This window comes from Lepus europaeus, chromosome 8 (genome assembly GCF_033115175.1).
Source record: "Lepus europaeus isolate LE1 chromosome 8, mLepTim1.pri, whole genome shotgun sequence".
Classification (NCBI taxonomy): domain Eukaryota; kingdom Metazoa; phylum Chordata; class Mammalia; order Lagomorpha; family Leporidae; genus Lepus; species Lepus europaeus.
This window is the reverse complement of record NC_084834.1, coordinates 24,506,822-24,530,073: the sequence shown is the minus strand read 5'-3', so window position 1 is coordinate 24,530,073 and position 23,252 is coordinate 24,506,822. Positions and strand designations below refer to the sequence as shown.

The 23,252-nt window shown below is 36.0% G+C and overlaps 1 protein-coding gene across 2 annotated transcripts in view; it reads right to left on the bottom strand.

The window, feature by feature from the left end:
• Positions 1 to 23,252, bottom strand: part of RBM46 (RNA binding motif protein 46) — a 37,664-nt gene that overhangs the window by 11,339 nt on the left and 3,073 nt on the right. For both annotated transcript variants that reach the window (XM_062199054.1, XM_062199055.1), the window contains exon 3: positions 22,263 to 23,045. In XM_062199054.1, the coding sequence (XP_062055038.1) occupies positions 22,263 to 23,045 (783 nt within the window). The remainder of the gene's footprint in view (positions 1 to 22,262; positions 23,046 to 23,252) is intronic.

Genomic DNA, 23,252 nt, shown 5'->3' with positions numbered 1-23,252 from the left:
GCAGCCTGGCCCAGTCCCAGCTGTTATAGGCATTTGGGAAATGTACTAGCAGATGAGAGATAATCAGCTGGTCCCTGTCTGTTTCTTTTAAAAAAATAAATAAATAAAACACTCACACAGAATAATGGAAACAAGGTTAATCATTAGAAAAAATGTAATTCTAAATTCGAATGTACTTAATAACTAAAAATACAAGTATATCAAGCAAGAACTGACAACTAAAAGATAAATTTACAATCATAATATGTGATTTTCATAAACATCTTTAAGTAAATAGAACAAGCACACCAAAATCATAAGAGATCAATCTGAACAACGATAACTTTTTAAAAAAAAGATTTATTTATTTGAAGGCAGAATTAGAGAGGGGGGTGGGAGGGAGAGAGACAGAAATCTTCTATCTCCTCAAATGGCTGCAACGGTCACAGCTGTGCCAGTTAGAAGCCAGGAGCTTCTTCTGGGCCTTCCACATGGGTGCAGGGTCCTAAGTACTTGGGCCATCTTCCACTGGTTCCCTGCTTCCCAGATGCATCAGCAGGGATAGCGGAATGCTCTATAATCTTACTAAATGAGGCTCAAGTATCATTAGTAAAGAGTGATATAAAGGTTCTTCCAAAAAGTTCATGAAAAATGTGCATATTACGAACAAACCTATGCATACATTTCAAATTTTAAAAATATTTTAAATCCATTTTCCACAAACTTTTTGAAGTACCTGCATCCTAACCAGAATATCCAAAATTAAAAGTACTGACAACTAAGTGTTTGGAAGAAGGTGGAACAAGGTGAATTCCCATTTACTGCTAGTAAAGTATATACTGGCATAAGCACTGTGGAAAATTGTTTAGCTCTGTCTCCTAAAGTTTGAAAAGTACAACCCATAACTTTCAATCCTAGGTATTCAATGGAAGGGCACACAAATTACCACCAAATAATTTCTGTACAGGAATCTATAATATCATTATTCAGATACCTCCAAACTGCAAGCACCTCATATTTCCATCAACACCACAAACAGCCAGTAAGTGACAAATGAGGCTCAAGTTGGGAAACTCACATCAGTGAGAGAATCAACAGTCCAGCTACACTGAAGCAACATACATCATTCTCACAAACATGTTAAATAAAAGAAGCCAGATAACAGCATGTAAAAAGTGTAAATTTCAAAAATACATAGAATTAGTAAGTCCAAAGTGTGGTTTCTTCTAGGAGGGAGGCAAACGTGAGAAGGGAACGCAAGAGAGCCTTCCAGAGGACTATTATTTTATGCTTTCACCCAGGCAGAAGGTGATACAGATGTGGTTCTAGGCAATAAATCATTGAAGCTTATATATTTGTATAAAAGTTAGATAGCTTACAATGAAAAAGAAAGAGGAACAGAACACCTGCCAAAGACAGACATAAAGGAGAGGCTGAAATGCATAATTATGATAAAACATAAAAACACTAATTACAATACTGCTTCTATCAAAATACAACAATTATAAAATAAAAGTGATTCAGACTAATTGAGAAACTATAATAGTGATTTTTCAATACAAATGCTAACTGGAAATATCAAAATAGAATGACTTCTTTTCACAATGCCTTCACTACCTACCATTTGGAGTTTTACAGGTTTTTTGTTGTTGCTGTTAATTTTTGAGTGACATCAAGTTTAAAGGGAAAAATGCTGAGATTCAAATAATTTACAACAATTAAATTTTTGTTAACATATAGCATGCAGTAATTCTCAGAATAAAGGCAAAAATTATCATCAGAATTTGAATTTGGTGTAAAACACAAGGTTAATTATTACTCAGGCATTAATACAATTTGTCTTTTTGTTGGTGTCATTCTTTAAAAAAAAAAAAAAGAATATCAACCGTCACAAATATATGCTCAGAAGTTATTTAAAAAGGGATTATTCGCTGGCGCTACAGCTCACTAGGCTAATCCTCCGCCTGTGGCACCAGCATCCTGGGTTCTAGTCCCGGTTGGGGCCTAGGCTGGTTCTGTCCTCGTTGCTCCTCTTCCAGTCCAGCTCTCTCCTGTGGCCCAAGTGCTTGGGCCCTACACCTGCGTGGGAGACCAGGAAGAAGCACCTGGCTTCAGATCAGTGCAGTGCGCTGGCCGTAGCGGCCATTTGGGGGGTGAATCAATGGAAGAAAGACCTTTCTCTCTGTCTCTTTCTCTCACTGTCTACTCTGCCTGTCCAAAAAAACAAAGGGATTTCAATAATCAAGACAATAATAAAGAGACTAAGGAAGAGAAAAGCCATGCTGAGAAGTCATGAATGAGAACAGAGTAAGTTAAAATTTAATGAGCAGGCTCAGGACCCTTACCTGCTTTCTGTAAAATGGGAACCATTGTCTATGTTATTTTTGTTTTCTGTTATATAGGAATAAGAGTCAAATGAAAGACAAACTAGGTAAAAATTCTACTAATCAGTATATTAACTTTCATTAATTTCAGTAAGACTCACATCAGAGATATACAAACTGCTCTATATAAGATGGGATGAGGGGCCGGCACCGTGGCTCACTTGGTTAATCCTCCGCCTACGGCACCGGCATCCCATATGGGCACTGGGTTCTAGTTCTGGTTGCTCCTCTTCCAGTCCAGCTCTCTGCTGTGGCCCGGGAGTGCAGTGGAGGATGGCCCAAGTGCTTGGGCCCTGCACTCGCATGGGAGACCAGGAGGAAGCTCCTGGCTCCTGGCTTCAGATCAGTGCAGTGCACCGGCTGCAGCAGCCATTTGGGGGGTAAACCAACAAAAGGAAGACCTTTCTCTCTGTCTCTCTCTCTCACTGTCTAACTCTACCTGTCAAATAAATTTAAAAAAAAAAAAAAGACGTGATGAAAAGTATAATCTGTCTTTGAAGAAGACTTTCCAAGGGAAGATTCTGTATAAATTTTAATATAATATGAAAAGTGAAGAACTGTTTTTCAGATACTGCAATTCAGATTCTGTTCTTTCTTTTGAAGACAGAAAATAACTGAATTCACAGAACTGAATTTTAGTATCCTTAATTACCAGTGGTCTTTTCTGCCTTTAGGAGACTAAACTGAATGGAACACCACCATCTTTTCAGTCTTTACCTGTGTAGAAGAATGAAGAAGCAATGCAACACTAACATAAACTAAGTTTAGTAATAACATGTAAGAGGTAGTGTCAATTACTTCGTGTTTGTGGACCCTTAAATGTTATAAATGACACTAGCTATAACTATGTATTATGTAACAAATGTAAAACTAGAAAACTATATAACATGATTATTTTCTACACATTTTAATACCAATAAGAAACATACGTTTTATCAGTTGACTTAAAAGAAAACTACTGTAATCTTAATCTCCTATCCCCCATTATACAAATTACACACATAATATATGCATATCCAACATAAAATAATCCATAGGCTTCAATGCATATTTCAAGGGTTTCTGTTGTTTTGAAACTCTGATTTCATGAAAATTATATATTCATTAATTTCTATTTCAATGAAATAAATACACATGTACCACTCACCCTGGTAAATCATAATTTGTTAGTGTCTACACCTGCCAACTCTGTAAGTCAGATATTTTTCCAATCCTTCCTTCTTTTTGCTCAAGGCACACCAAAATTTTTCCCTCTCTTTTCTTGGACTCTCTTAATCTTTAAGATAGGGCAGAATTTGGCTCCCAAACTCACACTGATGTGTAAACTCTGGAGTCTTTTGTTAAGGGTTCATGGATTAATAAGGTGGACACGTGATATAATTAAGGTGTCTGAGAGGTAGGTCTTGAGGAAGGTCTGTGTAGCTCGCAAGGCTTGTCCTCTGGAGGTCATGAGGGTTGGTTATTTAAGTTTGGCCCAGCCTTTCTCTCTGCTTCTTGGCTCTCCATGTGATCACTCCTCCACTCCAGCTCCAGCCTCCATCAGATGGCTAGACTGATAGGTCTGCCTGATCCTGAACTGCGAACCTCCAAACTGTAGGCCAAAATCAATGCTTTTCTTCCTTAGAAAATCCTCTCAGATATTTCAACAAAAGAAAAGAAAAACTAATACAACCTTACAGCACATGGATCACTTTATCTGAAAAGCACACATGCAGAGTGCCAAAGGAGACAGTGAATATCTATGTAACACAGGGTTTAACAATTAACAGTCATTTATACATGTACAAAGACCTTTAGCTTTATAAATCCTGATGGATCAAAAATTGTATTACAGAAAATTGAGTGATTTAAAACCATTAAGCTACTGAATATCATAAAGAATAAGTCATTGGGGTTACTATGTCCAATAAAAGCTTAGCAAAAGACACAGATGAGGGTAAAGAGAATATTCTAAGCAGAGTGGGCAGCACTTAGGAAGAGCCTACCACCAGTGAGCATGACAAGTTCAGATGATCAAAACAGGAGGTATTCATTCACAGCCAAATGACCCAGCATTCTGAACTGGAAAATGTACTTTCAATAATTTCTTGGTTCTAATTCTAGGTTCCTGAGCATGGAAATAACAATGAGAAAGCACCTAGTCTGATATATATATATGTGTGTGGCTGAACTATGTATTGAGATGTTCTGAATATAATCAGAGTAAAGTGGGAGCAGTAATAGGATCAAGTAATAGACATAGGTTGAATAATACGTGAAATGTCTGGGGCCAGAAGTGGTTCAGATTTTGCAAAGTTGTATGTAAGATTCTACCAGTTAGACATCGCTAACTGAAAATTCAAAACCCAAAATTCTCAGTGTCAGGTCAGCACTCAAGAAGTTTTGGATTTTGGAGCAACCTGGATTTTAGGGTAAGGGATGTTGAACCTTTATAAACAAACCTTGCCTGTCTAAAATTGTCTAGCTTCTTCTGGATGCACAGAAAAACACATCTCACTACCTCCTTCACATATTATGCCTTCTGTTGGTAATATTTATACTAGAGTAGACTTAAAAATTCCAAAGCTACCTTATAAAAAATGATATGTTCTCAAGTTCTTTCTTAGAATAATCTCATTAAGATTCAGCCAGATGTTCCACACCCATACCACACTGGAGTGACAGGTCTGATGTATGGCCAAGTAGGATTCAGAGACAAAACTGACTCTGAAAAGGAGGGAAAGCATGTGCCACAAGCCCATTTCATCATAATTTATTTTTTAGCAGAGTAACTTGCCAGTAATATTCCATATGGCCATAGCCTGTTACCAAATGTTCAACAAAGGTCAGTCTTTTATTGGAATCTTTTGAAGTTACCAAGAACAGCAGTTCAGACCACAGACTCTTAGCTAACTGGGAACTCAAGCAAATTACTTAACCTCCTGAAGCATCAGTTTCCTCAGTGGTATTAAAAAATGTATGACATTGTCAGCATGAAAACAGTACCTACCTGAAAGAATTGTAAGATCAACGTGTTACATAAAATCATTTAGCACAATACCTAACATATAGTAAGTGCTCAGAGGACCACATGATTATTACTAATAATTACTACATATGATTGGAAACTCTAGTATCTTACATTTGTTTTGTGAATAATTATCATCCTTCAAAACTTAACATACAAAAGACACTCTTCTGAGCCCTTTACAACTTTAACTCATTCAATACTCTGGGAGATAAATATTTTATCATAATTTGCATTTTACAGAGGAGGAAACTGAAGTCCAAGTAATGAACCTCAATTGTGAGACCAGGAAATATGGCAATAGAAGCCATGCTCTTCTATTCTACAGTGCCTATATGCTATCCTAACTTCAAGGTATTATATTTCCTCTTACTGAAATCCCTTCTAAAACACAATGTCCAATTTTCCTGCTCTCTCACCTCAAATTAGGGCAGATCATCCAATCTTATGTTCTCATAATACTCTCTACTCTCCAGAGCATTTATCAGAACTATTAACTGGATAGCAGCCTCCTTCAACAGGAGTAAGCTGTTCAAAGGTAGCAAGAGTGTCTAATTCACTTTAGTGATCATTGGGACTTTATAAAAAGCATATTGGTTCAGTATTTGTTGAATGAATGTATTTTTAACAAGATTAACAACCAATTAACTGCCAATCAATAAACAGAAAATGAGAATGGAAAGCGCTTAGGAACAGATGATAATAAAAGAATCGGACTTGTCCAAATCAAACTTTCATATATCACAGTTTGCAACAGGCAAATTTTTCAGAGGGCTTCAAAGATGGCAAGGAAAGTTAAAGGAAGGTAATTCCCCTTAGAACATTCCAGTAAAGCCTCTTTCCTTCTCCCATACATTTATTTAACAAATATAAACAAGCTTAAAATAAATATTAGAACAGCAAAGGTACATTTGACTTTTTTTTTAGAACTGAGATATAGAGTTATTAGTATTTCAAAGGTTTAGATAGCTCTGGCTTATTTATATTGAGTCATAATCTACCTTCCTAAAACTTTCTAATGATTTAATTCCATTTTCTAAATCATCAAAGTCTTTCATGTGAGAGCTTTTCAAACAGCTTAAGACAGCAGTCACTTTCCCCGTATAGGTAGTAATTACATGTGTCACAGCTCCTAGCATTTCAGTTGCTCCTTCCCCCTCTTCACATTTTGAATTCCCAGGCCCTCCCAAGTTGCCAAGGTTTAACTGAACTGTGGTACCCAAAAGCAAACGAAATTATTTAGCCTGAATACTAAAGAACTTTCCTATTTTGACTTGAATTATATTAATTTGTGAAATCTCTAGAGTAGAATGACATTTACAAATTCTTCCTCTTGGCTGGCTTCTTTCTCAGTTTACTTTTAATAAAAATATACAAACAGGTGTACAGATTACACAATTTAAAAATTAAAAACATGGAATCACCATCCAGGTTTAGAAACAGAAACTTATCGAAACCTTAGAAATCCCTTTGCATTCTTTCAAATTTCTCTTTCTAACCCTCAAGGTAAATACAATCCTAATTTTTAATTATTCCCTTGCTTTTGTTTATGGTTTTAGTACATATTTATATATTGCTAAACAATATACTGTTCTGATGTGCTTGGAGTTATTTTCATAATGATAATTTTCCATTGCTTGAATTCCTTCAACTTAAAAACTGCATCCATTTTGGTTCCTTGTTTTTAATAAGCCACCTCAAAACTTGTGTGGAATGAGGCAGGGGTGAAAGTGGAAAACCTATCCATCATCACGTAAAAGAAGAGAGACAGAAGACAGGTTCACATTCTGTTTTGGTCAGTGCACTACATCAGTATCAGACCATGCATGCCTTATCTCCTCAATAATAAACTGGGCTGAGGGGAAACTGAACATCTTTCCGTCATTTCCTAAGTTAAGATTTATAACAGGAATTAGGAACTTATGTAAATTTCCTGTACATATTTAAGTGACAAATATTTATCTCAGTAAGTACACATAAGTAAATATAATTAAATAAGCCAATTATATTTTGATTACTTAGTGTCAATGTATTCATGTAACATATATAAATATAAATATTGACTATAGAAATTTTTCTTGTCATAGAAAATTCATAACATAGAATTTCAAATTAAAAGAACTGGAAATACAAAAATAAACCTTACATAAAAATTCAGATAAAGGGGAAGGCACTGTGGCACAGAGAGTTAAGCTGCAGCCTGTAATGCCAGTATACCACACCAGAACATCAGTCTGAGTTCCCGCTTCCAATCCAGCTCATTGCTAATGCACCTGGGAAAGCAGCAGAATATGGCCCACGTGCTTGATACACTACCAGCCATGTGGAGACCTGGATAGAGTTCCTGGCTTCAGCCTGGACCAGCCCTGCCCATTGTGGCCATTTGCGAAGTGAACCAAGGGATGAAAACTTTCTCTCTCTCCCCCTTCCCCTCTCCCTCCTCTGTCATTCTGCCTTTCAAATAAACAAACACTATACCTGATATCTAAATTTCATACTAACAAATCTCTTAAAGGATTTACCTTTCAATGTAACACATGTAGACATAAAACATAGGTGAGAGACTCCCTTAAATTAATAAACATTGTTTGCTTAATTTTTTTTGCCTTTGTTGAAAACTATACCCTTATGGTGCAGAATGCGTTTTTAAACCTGCCTTCCAAAGATTCATAATGGTTCACCTGGAACTTATAAATTCTTTGCCCTAAACAAGTCAATATTTTCATAAATCCGTATCTACAGATTCTGTCACTCTTTAACCAAAAACTGACAGAGCAGTAGAAGGCGAAAAAAGCCATCTGCATATATATGGCACACATGCTGCAAAGTTTATAGATACTCATTTACCCTGTTATCTGGCCAGTTAATAAGCAGACTGGAACACAGATTGCTGAAACAAAGTTAACAAGAAAAAAAATTAAGTTAATGGCTTGCAGTCTTAAATAAAATCCACACACAAAATAGGATTTAAAAACAAAAGGCAACAAGAAAAGTATTTCTATCAATAATATCCTTAGAAAACAAAACTGAAGGAAAACCAAAATAAACAACAGGAAACGTGAAATAAAGATCACCATAGGTATCTATTTTATAAAAGAAGCTAAAGTTCTATATCATAATTTACATTTTTTATTTATTCAAGTGTCAATCTCTTGAATTAATTTGTGTACAGAATTCATGTGATACAGTTTAAACCACACAACCAAAAAATGACCCCAGGATACATTCAGCATATTAGCAGATAGTACAATTACAATAGATTAATGTTTCTAATAATGAGTATACTCCATATGCTTCTTAAGGTGATAGAATTATAGCAGAAATCATACTAACAGTATAGTGAAAAGACTATTTACTGAATCAAAGAAATGCAGCAATGAACTAAACTTATTTAGTTACCCAATCATATTGTTTTCTTAAAACATTAACTACTGTGTATATAAAAGTCCATAAACAGGTCATGTTATAGTTCAAATGTCACTTGCAATCAGAAACTCATGACCCACAAATAATTAATACAGTATTAATAAAATGTTATCACTTTAAGGAATAAGAAAATCCAGAAATTTATTAATATTCTGGTGATTTAAAACTTCTAATCCATCAGGGAGACCAAGGATTTTAATGTTTTCTGTTTTAAATCCCCACAGGGGCATGTAACATTCTTGTAGCTATTGTACTGCCAGTTCTTGAACACAGGATGCACTGCTCTGGGGGAGGACAAATTGATCTAGGACTGATGCCGTAGGAGATATTAACCAGGAAGGGCAAATACTACATTTAAAAGTCTAGAGGCAACTGATGAATAATTTTAAAGTAATTAAAAGAACAAATTATCATAATGAACCACTATTCTAAAACATCTGTCTTCATTCATTAGAACTTTCACTAATTTACACTGCTACTACATAAACAATTACTATCTACTATTAGAGAAGAGACAGAGGTATGACAAACTGAAGAAGACTAAGCATAGCTCCTCACGCATATTTTCCTGATTCTAAAAGAAAACAGTAATATTAAGTAAGCTCTAAAGGAGGTAAAAATCAATGGAACACTGAAATTCCTTTTGAAGTTCATTTTAACAATATATTTAGGCGACACCATGTGGCATACTTATGAACTGCTGTAGACATTAAAGAATGGAACACACCCAGAAATTTTTTCATGGTATTTGATATGTGGAAAATTTTTTAAATACTTCAGAAAATTATAATAAATTTAAAACTTTAGATATTAAATTGCTTAACACAGCAGTAACTACTGCTAAAACTAATGTATATTCTAATCCTATATTTCAGGATTATATTAATCAAAGATACTAAGAACTTAAAAGGTAAAGAATCATCAAGGTTAAATAGATGAATAAAGTCATAGATAAAAAAGATGAATAAAGTCATAGATAAAAAAGTCATAATAATCACTTTAACAATAAATATATAGAGAGAATACTAACCTCATAATGTATTAACACACATTATTTTCCCAATCCTCTTATTTTTTTAAAAAACTAGTTTCTAACCTTTTAATTACTTTTTATAACACTTTGGGTTTTTTACTTACTATAATCACTTGACAAATTCACATAATAACCAAAAACTAGCTACTTGTCAAATAAAATTGATTTTTTAAATCCAGTTGTTTTGCTATTAAGTAGACAGACATAAGTTTTGACTTCTACAAAGGAAGGGATATTAAAATTAAGGGTTGATTCTGGTTTTAAGCTGTTTTAAGTCATTTACTCAAAATATAGTGGTACACATAAAATATTTTAATTATTGATCCTGTGTAAGATTTCTGACCATACAGGGGTTGAGAACCTTTTTTCTTCCAAGGGCCATTTGGGAATGCATAGCATCATTCATAGGCCAATACAAAATTATGAACTTAAAAAGCAGCCTGCTACAGATAAGAATTTCAGGTCCCGCCTATGGCTACCTTGGCAGAACCAGGCCAAATGATTTTGCAGGCCTTGTACAGCCTGTGGGCCAGACATTCATCACACCTTCTAAGAGTCCTCAGAATTCGCCAAATAAAATCTTTATATTTTAGAGGTGAAAACACAGAGGGTCCACTAGGATTACATAATTCATTTGCTATTACAAGGTCACACAGTTTGTTGGAGGCTAAGACTACATGATTCTTTTATTTTTATTCTAGCACTCATTAAACTATTAAAGTTGTTTCACAATTCTTTAATAATATTTAGGGACCATTTACACAAAGATACTTATGAATTATACTAGATGATATTTTAAAGGGCTTTCAGGAAAAAATAGTAAATTTCAAGAATATAAATACATTTTCAGGAGACTGTGCCCTCTCTGAGGGTCAAAGACACATAGTTGAGTTAATGGAATTTTGTTCGCACCACTGGTCATATGAAGAAAAATAAATGTCTGATACACTGATACAGGTGCCGATCTCTTACTCCTCTAGGTAATTTTAAAGCAAATTCAATTATTTCTGTTCTTTAAAATTACCAGTTTGAAATAGCATCACCAAAGTTAATCTGTAATTAAAAGTGGAAAGAACACCACTTAAATAGCATTTTTCTTCTGTAACAGGATGAGTATCCTTTATCCAAAATATGGGAGATCAGTGTTTTAGGTTACAGATTTGGGAATTTCAAAATATTCACATACTCATAATGAGGTATCTTGGGGACAGTACACAAATCTAAACACAATTTCATTTATGTTTCATATATACCTTATATACAAAGGCTGAAGGTAATTTCATTCAAAACTTTTAGTGTACCTGTTTTGACTATAACCTGTCACATGAGGTCAGGTCAATTTTCCACTTGTGGCATCATGATGGTACCCAAAAAGTTTCGGTTTTGGATCATTTTGGGTTTCAGATTTTTGGATTAGGATGCTCAACTTGTATTTATAATAAAAACTTCTCTGTGATATGACATAACCATTATTTTATTTCTTAATTTTAAAAAACTGGCAAAAGTTTGTCTCAAAGCAACTTATTGGCATATTTTTGAAATCTTAAATTCTATTTTTTTAAATTTTTGCATTGCTGCCCATCAATCTGGAAATCACTCATAAGAAAAAAAGCACCAACTATTTTTCAGATCAAAGCTTCTCACAACAATTTATCTTCACCTGCTTTCTCATTTGTACCTTCTGGTCTTTTTTGCCTTTCTTATTTTTATTTTAAAATAGTTCAAATATAAAAAAGTATAAAGAAGGGTTCAATCAGCACACAATTTAACATTTTTTAATCTCTTTATAACTTTCAAAAACATTACACATGGTAACACAAAACAAAACCTAGTTTAAATTATATTAATGGGGCATCAAACATAATATCATTTTTAAAATATATAAGTACTTTACCATTCAACTAGAAAAAATTTAAAAATGAAGTAATTTATGTCACTTCAGAGCCAAACATGAATATAAAAAGCAACAAACAAATTGGCCACAAAATGAGTACTTGAAAAATAAAGTACAGGAGATTTTAAAAAGATAAATATTAAGTCATAAAACAGTCCACACAAATTAGGATGTATTCATCTATTTAAAAAAAAAAAAAACACCACTGGCTCAGAAGAAAATCAAGTTCAGTTAACCTAACTGTAATAAAAACTACGAATTTTTATTGACTATGACCCTGTCAGAATAAGATTGAAGTCGGCGAACCCTAAAGGCTTCCAGAGCCTTGGCAACTCATGACTAGAGCCTAGGGAGATTACTGACGCCATAAACAAGAATGTCAAATTGTTAAGTCAACAACAGGAGTCACTGTGTACTTACATCTCATGTGGGATCTGTCCTTAATGTGTTGTCTAATGTGAAGTAATGCTATAACTAGTACTGAAACAGTATTTTTATACTTTGTGTTTCTGTGCGGGTGCAAACTGATGAAATCTTTACTTAGTATATACTGAATCGATCTTCTGTATATAAAGATAATTGAAAATGAAAAAAAAAAAACCTGGTGTTAAATTGGAAATTGCATAGAAAATTAATCAATTTTTAAAAAATATCATGTAGGATCTCGGTCTTTAATGTGCTGTACACTGTTATTTAATGCTATAACTAGTACTCCAACAGTATTTTTTCACTTTGTGTTGCTATGTGGGTGCAAGCTGTTGAAATCTTTACTTAATATACACTAAACTGATCTTCTGTATATAAAGAGAATTGAAAATGAATCTTGATGTAAATGGAAGGGGAGAGGGAGCGGGAAAGGGGAGGGTTGCGGGTGGGAGGGAAGTTATGGGTGGGGGGGGAAGCCACTGTAATCCATAAGCTGTACTTTGGAAATTTATATTCATTAAATAAAAGTTAAAAAAAAAGTAGTATTAATGAAATTTTGATGAATCTGATAAAATCACCAAACACGACACAGACCTGCTTGCCACTAGCCCACCGTCATGCTTTTTCTACAATTTGTTCAGATTGGCCCCTCTCTGCCCACAAACTCTCCTCAAGGTTTGCAATTTAGATCAGGTGGGATGTATACGTTCCCTACTCATACAATAGCATTTGTGTATCTGCCTTCTTCACTACTTTGTGACTCCTTAAAGGAAAGAAAAATAAAAATAAAAAACAATGTTTTATTCATCTTTGTCTTCCAAACAATTAGGAAGTATACTTAGCACAAATAGGAATTCAGAAACAGATCTGCTCTTTAAACTTTATCAGTGGAGGTTAGAACAGTATACAAAAATCAGAGGAAATTAAAACACCACCACAAGTTACTTTGTAACAGTTCACTTCTATCTTTAAAAGCTTTAAGCAATCACACCAGTAGGAAAAAACTACTACTTGTATCAGCATTTACATAAATACAGAAACAAGAACAGAGATGGCTTGCCTACAATTATCTGTTAAGAAATTATTTAACAATGTGAATTATCCACACTACATCCCCAAAACTACATCTCTCCTTCCACTAAGTATTCTCCAGGATTTTCTTCACAAGGACTTCATCTCCCTGACTTTGCTTATTCCACTGCTATGTGACAAAGGATCCTAGACAAATACAGTGCCAATAACAGAAGGCCCAGATTCAAAACAGTGTCATAGCAGAGGAAAAGTAGGGTTATTCATGTTGATAGTCTGCTCCATTACTAAACAAATATAAAATTATAAAATAGAAAATGCTTATTTAAAAGAGTAATACCAAATGACCCAAGATGTCTCCATGTTCTGTGTAACACCAATGTAACCCCCCAGTCTAAGTATCCTATCCAGATTACACTGCTTATCACAAGTTTCTAAAGATAACCAGGTAAATATATGAATTTTTATCCTGAGTGATCAGTCAATGAGATAAGGGAGACTATTCTCTTAAGATTATGAAGATGGAAATAGTTTTTAATTTTCAAATAAAAATAATTTAAAAATAGGGTTCAATTTTGGCATTGACCCCCACCTTTCAGCTTTTCTTCTATCACAGTAATTTGCTTAGAAAAGAAATAACTTTACAAGGACCAAATGGACCAAAATTCTGCTAAGAGTACTAAATAGCACCAGAAGTAAATTCTCTGAATTCAGTACTCGTTTAAGTGTCTCATTCAAAATAAATAAATAAATAAATAAATAACACTCATTTAAAGGAAACTCTAATGTTTTTTCTCTTTTTGCTTGGGAAATGGGACAGTAAGACCAAAACTATATGGATATTAAAAAGACAGTCTTAACGATATCTGAAATAAAAATGTAACTGCAGATCAAAACAGCATCAAATTGAAAATAAGGGTATCAAGGCAAAAATATTTAATTATTACACCCAAAGAAAGTATTTTAAAAATAGTTAAATACACTATATATGAAATTAGGTTTCTCAAATCCTTTAAGGAACTAGAGGATGATTTTAAACATGCAGAACTTGATTTGAAGAACTCTAAGAACCTGTAACAACCTTATGTTTATGAGTGTTCAATCCTTACAACACGAACATGTTTGGAACATTCAGCAGACCATCCGGAACACTCCACTGCTGTCCCTGAGAACATGACTTTCAGATTTTATCAACCTTGCATTAGAGCTGCTTTTTAATAAAAAAAGTTTGAACACTTGTAGTTTAAGACTAAAGGGGGGGAAGGGCATGTTTCTCTCTGATCACCCTGCAACAGCATCCTGTAACAGGCTAATAGAGAGCAGGCACCATTTTGGACATACGTAACAGCTGTGCCAGCTTGTGTCACGCCCAGCAATCAGCCCCAAGTGGAGATTCCTGAGTCTGGTGGGGAGGACAGGGGGCTGGGTGCTTGTGACTGTGGGAGGCCTGTGTGCCAGGACTGAGAAAACACTGAGGTTGCATGGGAGGACTCAGGACGTGGCTGGGACATTGGGCAGCCCCTGTGGGAAGCTCCACATGATCAGGATTCCCAGGTTACCAGGAGAGGGACATTGCTGGGGAATCTGAGCTTACACTGGGGACCTCACAGATCCTTTGTGTGGTCCTTGTGGAAGTGAGGATGAATAACATACTCACTGGGGCTAGCACCCAGGCACTGGGCTCCTCTGAGGAGAGGAGCTCAGCTGAGTGTACACCAACAGACAAGAACAAACCTCCCCACTGATTTTTAAAAAAAAGGACATTTACCATGCCAAACCTGGGTGTGTCACCTCAGCCCACACACTTCACCCTGGAGAACTGAACAGAACTCCCTGGCCACACCCAACAGACACCTCTAGGTATTCCCTGAAAGCAGACACTCTACTAATCTGCAAAGGCATAGTACAAAGATAAAAGCCAACACAGCAAAAAAAACAAAACAAAACAAAACAAAACAAAACAAAACAAAAAAAAAAAAACAATGAGGATCTCCACAAATTCTGATTAATAAATACACCATTCAAGAAACAAGAATAAGGAAAACAACATGAAAAAAAGCACAAACTTCAATACTACATTGTGAAGATGATGAGATTGATGAAATGACAGAAATAGAATTTCAAAAAATTGGTCATAGGAACACTCAGAAGTAATCAAAAGTAAATGCACAAACTAATGAAATCCGTACATGACATGAAAGAAAATTTCTCCCACGAAATTGGGATCTTAAAGAGAAATCAAAAGGAAATCTTGGAAATGATGACTTCAACAGAATAAACAATGCAATGGAAAGCCTTAACCTTAACAACAGAATTGGTGAAGCAGAGGAAAGAATATCTGACTTAGAAGACAAAGCACAGGAAATTATACAGTCAGACCAAACACAAGAAGAAGAAATTAGAAAACTAAAAAACACTGTAGGGAACCTATAAGATATTATAGAAAGACCCAACATACAGGGTCTAGGAGTTCCTGAAAGCATGGAAAGAGAGAATTGGAAGGACTTTTGGACTTTTAAGTGAGTCAATAACAGAAAATTTCCCCAATTTGGGAAAGGAACATACAAGTACAAGCAGCACATAGAACTCCTAAAAGACAGGACCAAAAAAAAATCTTCACCATGACACACTGTAGTCAAACTCTCCACATTAAAACTTAAAGATTCTAAAATGTGCATGAGAGAAATGCCAGATTACTTTAAGAAGATCTCAAAATTAAACACACAGTGGACTTCTCATCAGAAATCCTACAGGCTAGGAGAGAAAGGCAAGATATATTCCAAGTCTTAAGAGAAAAGAACTGTGAACCTAGAAATAATATACCCTGCAAAGCTCTCATTTATGAATGAAGGTGAAATAAAGACCTTCCATGACAAACAGAAATTGAAATAATTTGTCACCACCTGACCACCCTTCCAAAAGCTGCTTAGCGATGTGCTACACACAGAAACACAGAAACTTCGAAAACAAAACTGTTAGAAGAGAAAAAGAAGGGCACTATGTTATGATTAAGGGATCAATTCAATAGGAAGACAGAACTATTAGAAATGTATATGTACCTAATGACAGGGAACCTGGCTATTTAGAAGAAATGCTAAGGGACCTAAAGGGAGAATAGACTCAAATACAATAGTAATGAAGGACTTCAATATCCCACTTTCAGCAATGGACAGATCAACCAGACAGAAAATCAGCAAGGAAACAGAAGAACTAATCGACACTGTAGGCCAAATGGACCTAACAGGTATCTACCAAGGATGTCAAGGATTGCTGTTGTGGATTTGTTCCTGAGAGGAAGAGTGGTGGGGGCAAGAGGCGCAGAGTCACCACACAGACCTTGGGAGTCAGGTGAAAGTGGGCCAGAGGCGAGCAGCCTGCAGACTCATTTATTTCATTTGCTATAGCAGTTTATATAGCCAAGGCAGCCAATCCGGTCAAGGGGCGGTCTATGCCCTAACCAATCACACCAAGCAGTTTCCGAAGCCATCCAATCACAGCCTGTTGTCAGGCAGTTTCTGTTGCCACCGGCCATCTTGGCATGGCCTTCTCATTCCATGTTTCCCCCTTTTCGTTTATTTTTGAGCAACAGGAGGCATGATCCTTGGCCACACTATTGTTGACCCCATTTCCAGGTGGTCTCTGTACGCAGCTGTGCCTGTCTTAGGTTGTCCCCCAGGGGATCTTACCCGTCATTGACTAACCAGTGCTCAAAATGGGAGACCACAGGAGTGCTTGCTCAGATAGGGGTAAGAATGAAGAACAATGGTAATCAGGAATGGCATGACCACACACAGGCTGTGGGCCATTTGAGTGGCTGACCAGAGCTAGTGGGGTATAAAACAGTTACAGATGTGGCTATGGGCAGTTTCTCAGGGCAGGATGATAGGGCAGGTACATCCGCTAACAAGGTGGACTCTCAGTCTTGTTCAGCTGGTTCTGGCTGGCTGTCAGCTGTAGGCTTGATGTTTCTGGCTGGTACCCAAATGGGCTGTCTTGCATTCTATGGAAAGACACAAGCATATCCTCGACCATTGGTTAGCAGAGGGTGTGGTCCCTTCCATTCTCCTGTTAGGGGGTCTTTCCACCTAACCATAGGGGCTGGGGTCTGGGATGGAAAGGATCCCTAGTGTTTATAAGCTGGGCTGATCCCTTGGGAATCAAAAGTAAGAAAACTGATAGTGAAAAGGACCTCAGTCAAAGGACCTCTATGATGAGAATTACAAAACATTAAAGAAAGAAATAGAAGATACAAAGAAGTGGAAAACCTTCCATGTTCATGGATTAGAGGAATAAATATCAAAATGTCCATTCTTCCAAAAGCAATTTACAGATTCAATGCAATACCAATCAAAATAGCAAAGACATTCTTCTCAGATCTAGAAAAAATGATGCTGAAATTCGTATGGAAACACAGGAGCCCTCCAACAGCTAAAACAATCTTGCACAACAAAAACAAAGCTTGAGGCATCACAGTACCAGATTTCAAGACATACTGCAATGCAGTTATAATCAAGCAGCCTGGCACTGGTACAAAAAGAGATGGAAAGACCAATGGAACAGAATAGAAATGTCAAAAACCACTCCAAGTATCTACAACCAACTTATATTTGACCAAGGAGCTAAAAACAATTCCTGGAGGAAGGACAGTCCCTTCTACAAATGGTGCTGGAAAAACAGGATGTCCACGTGCAGAAGTATGAAGCAAGACCAAAAATCCACTCAGAATGGATGAAAGGCCTAAATCTATGACCTGATACCATAAAATTAATTGAGAACATTGGAGAAACCCTGCAAAACACTGGCACAGGCAAAGAGTTCTTGGAAAAGACCCTAGAGGCACAGGCAATCAAAGCTGAAATTAACAACTGGGATTACATCAAATTGAGAAGCTTCTGTACTGTAAAGAAACACTCATGAAAATGAAGAGGCAACCAACAGAATGAGAGAAATTATTTGCAAACTATGCAACTGTTAAAGGATTAATAACTAAAATATATAAAGAGAGAAAGAAATTCCACAACAATGAAACAAACAACCCAGTTAAGAAATGAACAGAAGACTTAAACAGACATTTTTCAAAAGAGGAAATCCAAATGGCCAACAGACACATGAAAAAATGCTCAGAATCACTAGCCATCACGGAACTGTAAATCAAAATCACAATGAGATTTCACCTTACCCAAGTCAGAATGGCTTTCATACAGAAATCAACAAACAACAAATGCTGGTGAGGATGTGAAGCAATAGGTACCCTAAGCCACTGTTGATGGGAATGTAAACTGGTAAAACCACTATGGAAGGCAGTATGGAGATACCTCAAAAATCTGAATATAGACCCATCACATGACCCAGCCATCCCACTTCTGGGAATTTACCCAAGGGAAATAAAATCAACAAATAATAGAGTTATCTCACCTACATGTTTATTGCAGCTCAATGAACAATAGCTGAGACATGGAATCAACCTAAATGTCAACCGAAGATTGGATAAAGAAACTATGGGACATGTACACTATGGAATACTGCATAGCAGTTAAAAAAAATGAAATCTGGTCATTTGCAACAAAATGGATGAATCTGGAAAAATATCATACTTAGTAAAAATAAGCCAATCCCAAATGGACAAATACCATATGGTCTCCCTGATCTGTGATAACTAATAGAGCACCTAAAAGAAAATCTGTAAAAGTAAAATTGACACTTTGAGAAGCAATGACTTAAACAGTCCTTGTCTCAACTGTCAAGGAACAGTTTTTGTTTTTTTTTTCCTTAACACTATTTGTTGAACTCTTTACTTAACAAAGAGTTAATCATATGTGTATGAAGTCAACTGGAGTTGATCTCAGTAAAAAATAAGAGTGGGAATGAGAGAGGGAATAGGAGATTTGTAACTGTAAAGCTGTATAGTTCTACATACATTCCTATGGACTTACTTCTAAGGGTACAGATTAAAAACTTGCCATGAGACCCTAAATCCCATTAAGCTGCGTGGTAAAAATGCCATCTTAAGTATCTACGGTATCATATCAAGTGTTAAAGCGATCATATAGATAGAATTAAGTATTAAAGGGATCATATAAATAGGATCAAGTATCTGACAATAATAATAGAGAGAATTTAAAAGAAGAGAATGTTCCAACATGGGAAGAAGTCCACACAGCAGACTCATAGAATGACAATTGCTTTAAATAGCATTCTGACCTCAGAATCAACCCTAAGGCATTCTAGTCTGGCTGAAAAGCCCATGAGAGCATTTCAGGCATGGAAAGCCAAGACACTGTGGCAAAAAATGTCCTACATGAAGAATCTCTGCAAGAACCCCAGTGGAAAGAAGGGGTTATCAAAGAAGGATATACTTTTCTGATGGAGGAACGAACTTCCACTTCACTTATAGCACTGTCTAAATACTGACAGAGATTGTGGATTCAAAAGGCCTCCACAGCCTTATCAAGAGCCTTGTGTGATCACTGACGTCACACATAAGACTGTTAATTGGTTTTTTTTAAAAGATTTATTTATTTATTTGAAAGTCAGAGTTACATAGAGAGAAGGAGAGGCAGAGAGAGAGGGGGGTCTTCCACCCACTGGTTTACTCCCCAACTGTCCACTGCACCAATCTGAAGCCAGGAGCCAGGAGCTTCCGCTTCCTCTGGGTCTCCCATGTGGGTGCAGGGGCCCAAGGATTTGGATCATCTTCTACTGCTTTCCTGGGCCATAGCACAGAGCTGGATCGGAAGTGGAGCAGCAGGTACTTGAACCAACACCCACATAGGATGCCAGAACTGTAGGCGTCGGCTTTACCCGCTATGCCACAGCACCGGCCCCAAGAGTGTTAATTGTTAAATTAACAACAGGAGTCACTGTGCACTTACTTCCCATGCAGGACCTCTGTTCAATGAATTGTATTATAAGAAATAACTGTAAAACTTGTTCTCAGTTTTGTGTGTTCATGTGTGTATGTGTGCAAATTGATGAAATCTTTAATTAGTTACAGAGCTGGCTTTCTATGTATAAAGTTAATTGAAAATGAATCTTAAGGGAGAATAGAATGGGAATTGGGAGAGGGAGGAGGAGATGGGGTGGGAGTCAGGGTGGGAAGGTGGGTATTGAGGGAAGAATCACTAACTTCCTAAAGTTGTACTTATGAAATTTGTACTCCTTAAATAAAAGGTTTTGTTGGGGGAAAAAAAGAAGTTTAAGTTACATTTATAAGGAAATGAATAGGTATAGAAACAAAAAAATGTTTCAGTAATACCACAGTAGATCAGACACAAGCATCTGGGGAAAACTCTGCTCAGCAACTAATACTTATATCCATTCCAAAAGAATATTCTAATCTATTTTTCTCTGAGAACTCTAATTTAAATTACTTCCTATCCCCCTAGTTTAAATTTTAACTTAGATGGTCTTAGAAGAAAAATGGAGCTTCTATTTTGTTCACTGACAGAAAACAAACCTTAGAATTTCTTTATTTAGATGATTAAATTCCCAAATGCCACCAACAAAGAATTGAAGAACACAGTGAAAAGTTTCTTTGAAAGGGCCCTACCTTCATTCCTAAAATTTTGATGAGGTCTCCAAATTACAATCTCCTAAGAATATTCATGTTAACATATGAGTAGCTATGATATATAGGAAGTCTATACAATGCATACAGATTATCCTCCATTTTGATAACATCTTTTTTGACTGCCATCTCTTAAACAAAGGTGAGAATATCAATTTTAAATAGATTTTACAGTACCATGGTTCTACAACCACAGAAAAAATAAATTGCATGTTAGAAGTTTGACAATTAATATCAAGAAACAATATATTTCTTAGTATAAGACAATTTCCCCTTTGTTGTCAAGTCTTAAGAAACCACTGCTCTTCTAATAAGTTCATTTGACACAAGCTAGGGCAAGTATTTGGCCTAGTAGTTGAAATGCTAGTTAAGACACCTGCATCTCATGTCAGAGTATCTGGGTTCAATGTCTGCCTCCTGCTAATGCAGACCCCTGGATAGGCAGTGGTGATAGCTCAAGTGGTTGAGCTCCTGTCACAAACATGGGACACCTGGCTTCAGCCTCAGTAAACCCAGGCTGTTTGGTAAAAGCAGCAGCAGATGAAACATGATCACTCTCTCTTGTTCTCTCAAATTAGAGGAGTGGGGCAGAGGGAGAAAGTGACAGAGGGAAGGGAAAGGCTAACATACTCATAAAAAAGAGGAAGAAAATACCAGAGTGATGTAATTTATTTTCCTTTAAAATGTCTAATATCAGGGCAGGCATTTGCCCTATCAGCTAAGGTGCTCTTCAGGACCTATCGGAGCAGCTGGTTGGGTCCCTGCCTCCTAGCTTTGGCCCCAGTTGAGCCACTGTAGGCATTTGGGAGTGAATCAGCAACTGGGAGCCACTCATGCTCTCTCGCATGTGCTTTCTGCCTCTCAAATAAACAAACTTATCTTTTTAAAAAGAGAAAAAAGTAAAATGTCTAGTATTTAGTTAATATATTTTGATATGCCCAAAGCCTTTCTTAATTATTCAAATGTTTCAGAAAAAACTTTTTTTAAATGATGAAATTAGAGAAAGGTCACAAACATCTCCTAATGATGCTTTTTGTCTTTCAAGAGTAATAATGATAAATTTCCAGATTAGTGAGCATAAGGCTATGTCTACACATGACCCACCTGAAATGTCTCTGATTTCATCAACTCCCTATTTCTGCTTTTAAAAAAACATTGTGTAGACTTCACCAAAGATGCAGAGACACTCTTCACTGGTTTAAGTAACAAAACCAGTGATTTACACAGAAAATTTTATTTCCAATCAAAGTCACTATAAAAACTATAAAATAGAATCACGTATTCTATAGTAAATCAAAACCAAATTAACCCTAGGTAAGTTATGCTTAAAAAAGCTAAATGTGTAAGATTATGTAACAGGCAAGTTTCAAAAAAGTTTAACACGAATTCATAAAATTGAAATAAAAATTTGATACTTACCATTAACATTGGATTAAAGATAAATGAATGCATAAATAATCTCTAATAGTTTTTAATTTAATATTTTACAAGAATATTTAAAGTATTTTTGAACTTACCCAAATGAAGCAGTGTAAACTGGGCTGCCAGTTCCTTTGCATCTTCTAATGTAGTACACAGTTTGTCTGGCATGAAGTAACTCTGGGATCCATTTGCAATAGCAGGAATAACTATTTTATACACCAAGAGTACTTTTCCATCCTGACTTGTTGTTGAATACAAATAATATTCTGGTGGTGCCCAATTATTTTTGTTGCAGTAATAATCCAAATGCATTACTGCAGAATTAAAATGATTGGATTTTAAAGAATACATACTAATTGGAGTAAGCTTTGTTCCAGGAAAAAAAGGGTAAGTGCATCTTTCAATTTCAGGTGGGCTTGGGCTATGCTGACCATTAAGACGAGCAGGAAGAGTCGGTGGCTTGCCTAGAGTTTTAGGGTGGCTTTCTTCTTTGTTAGCAAACACAATCAAGTTTTCAGAATTGGGGCTAATCTGACCATTAAGATGTTGTCTCCAAGTGTTTTCCTTATTTACTGGTTTTGCCAGTGTTACCTCAATGCTTGCTCCATCAATGCATTTGCCATTCATAACAGACATAGCAGCCACTGCATCTTCTCGGTTGAAAAAGTGAACAAAAGCATAATCTCTAAGTTTCTTTACTCGCTCAACAGCACCAGGCTTGAATTTATTGAATTCTGCTTTAATTGTTTCCTCTGTAGTTGAGATCATTAAATTTCTTACATAGAGAACTTTAACTCTCTGCATGGTTTCCTCATCAACCTCTTTCTCTGGATCAGCCCAGTCCACCTGAATGGTGTGGCCCCACAGTTGGAATGTTCCTGTGAAAGAGAATACATTAATTTGAAAAGAAGTCAAACAGAGAATGAAAAGTAAAAATATCAAGTACAAAGAAGAAAGTTCTTATTAATAAGCAAATCTAACTAGAATTTGTGGTGGACTTTAAAAGTCAACAGATTCTTGTTAGAAGAATTAAGCTTTGCACTTTGGATTTTTATTAAATTAACGGCCAAGTTAAAGTATATACA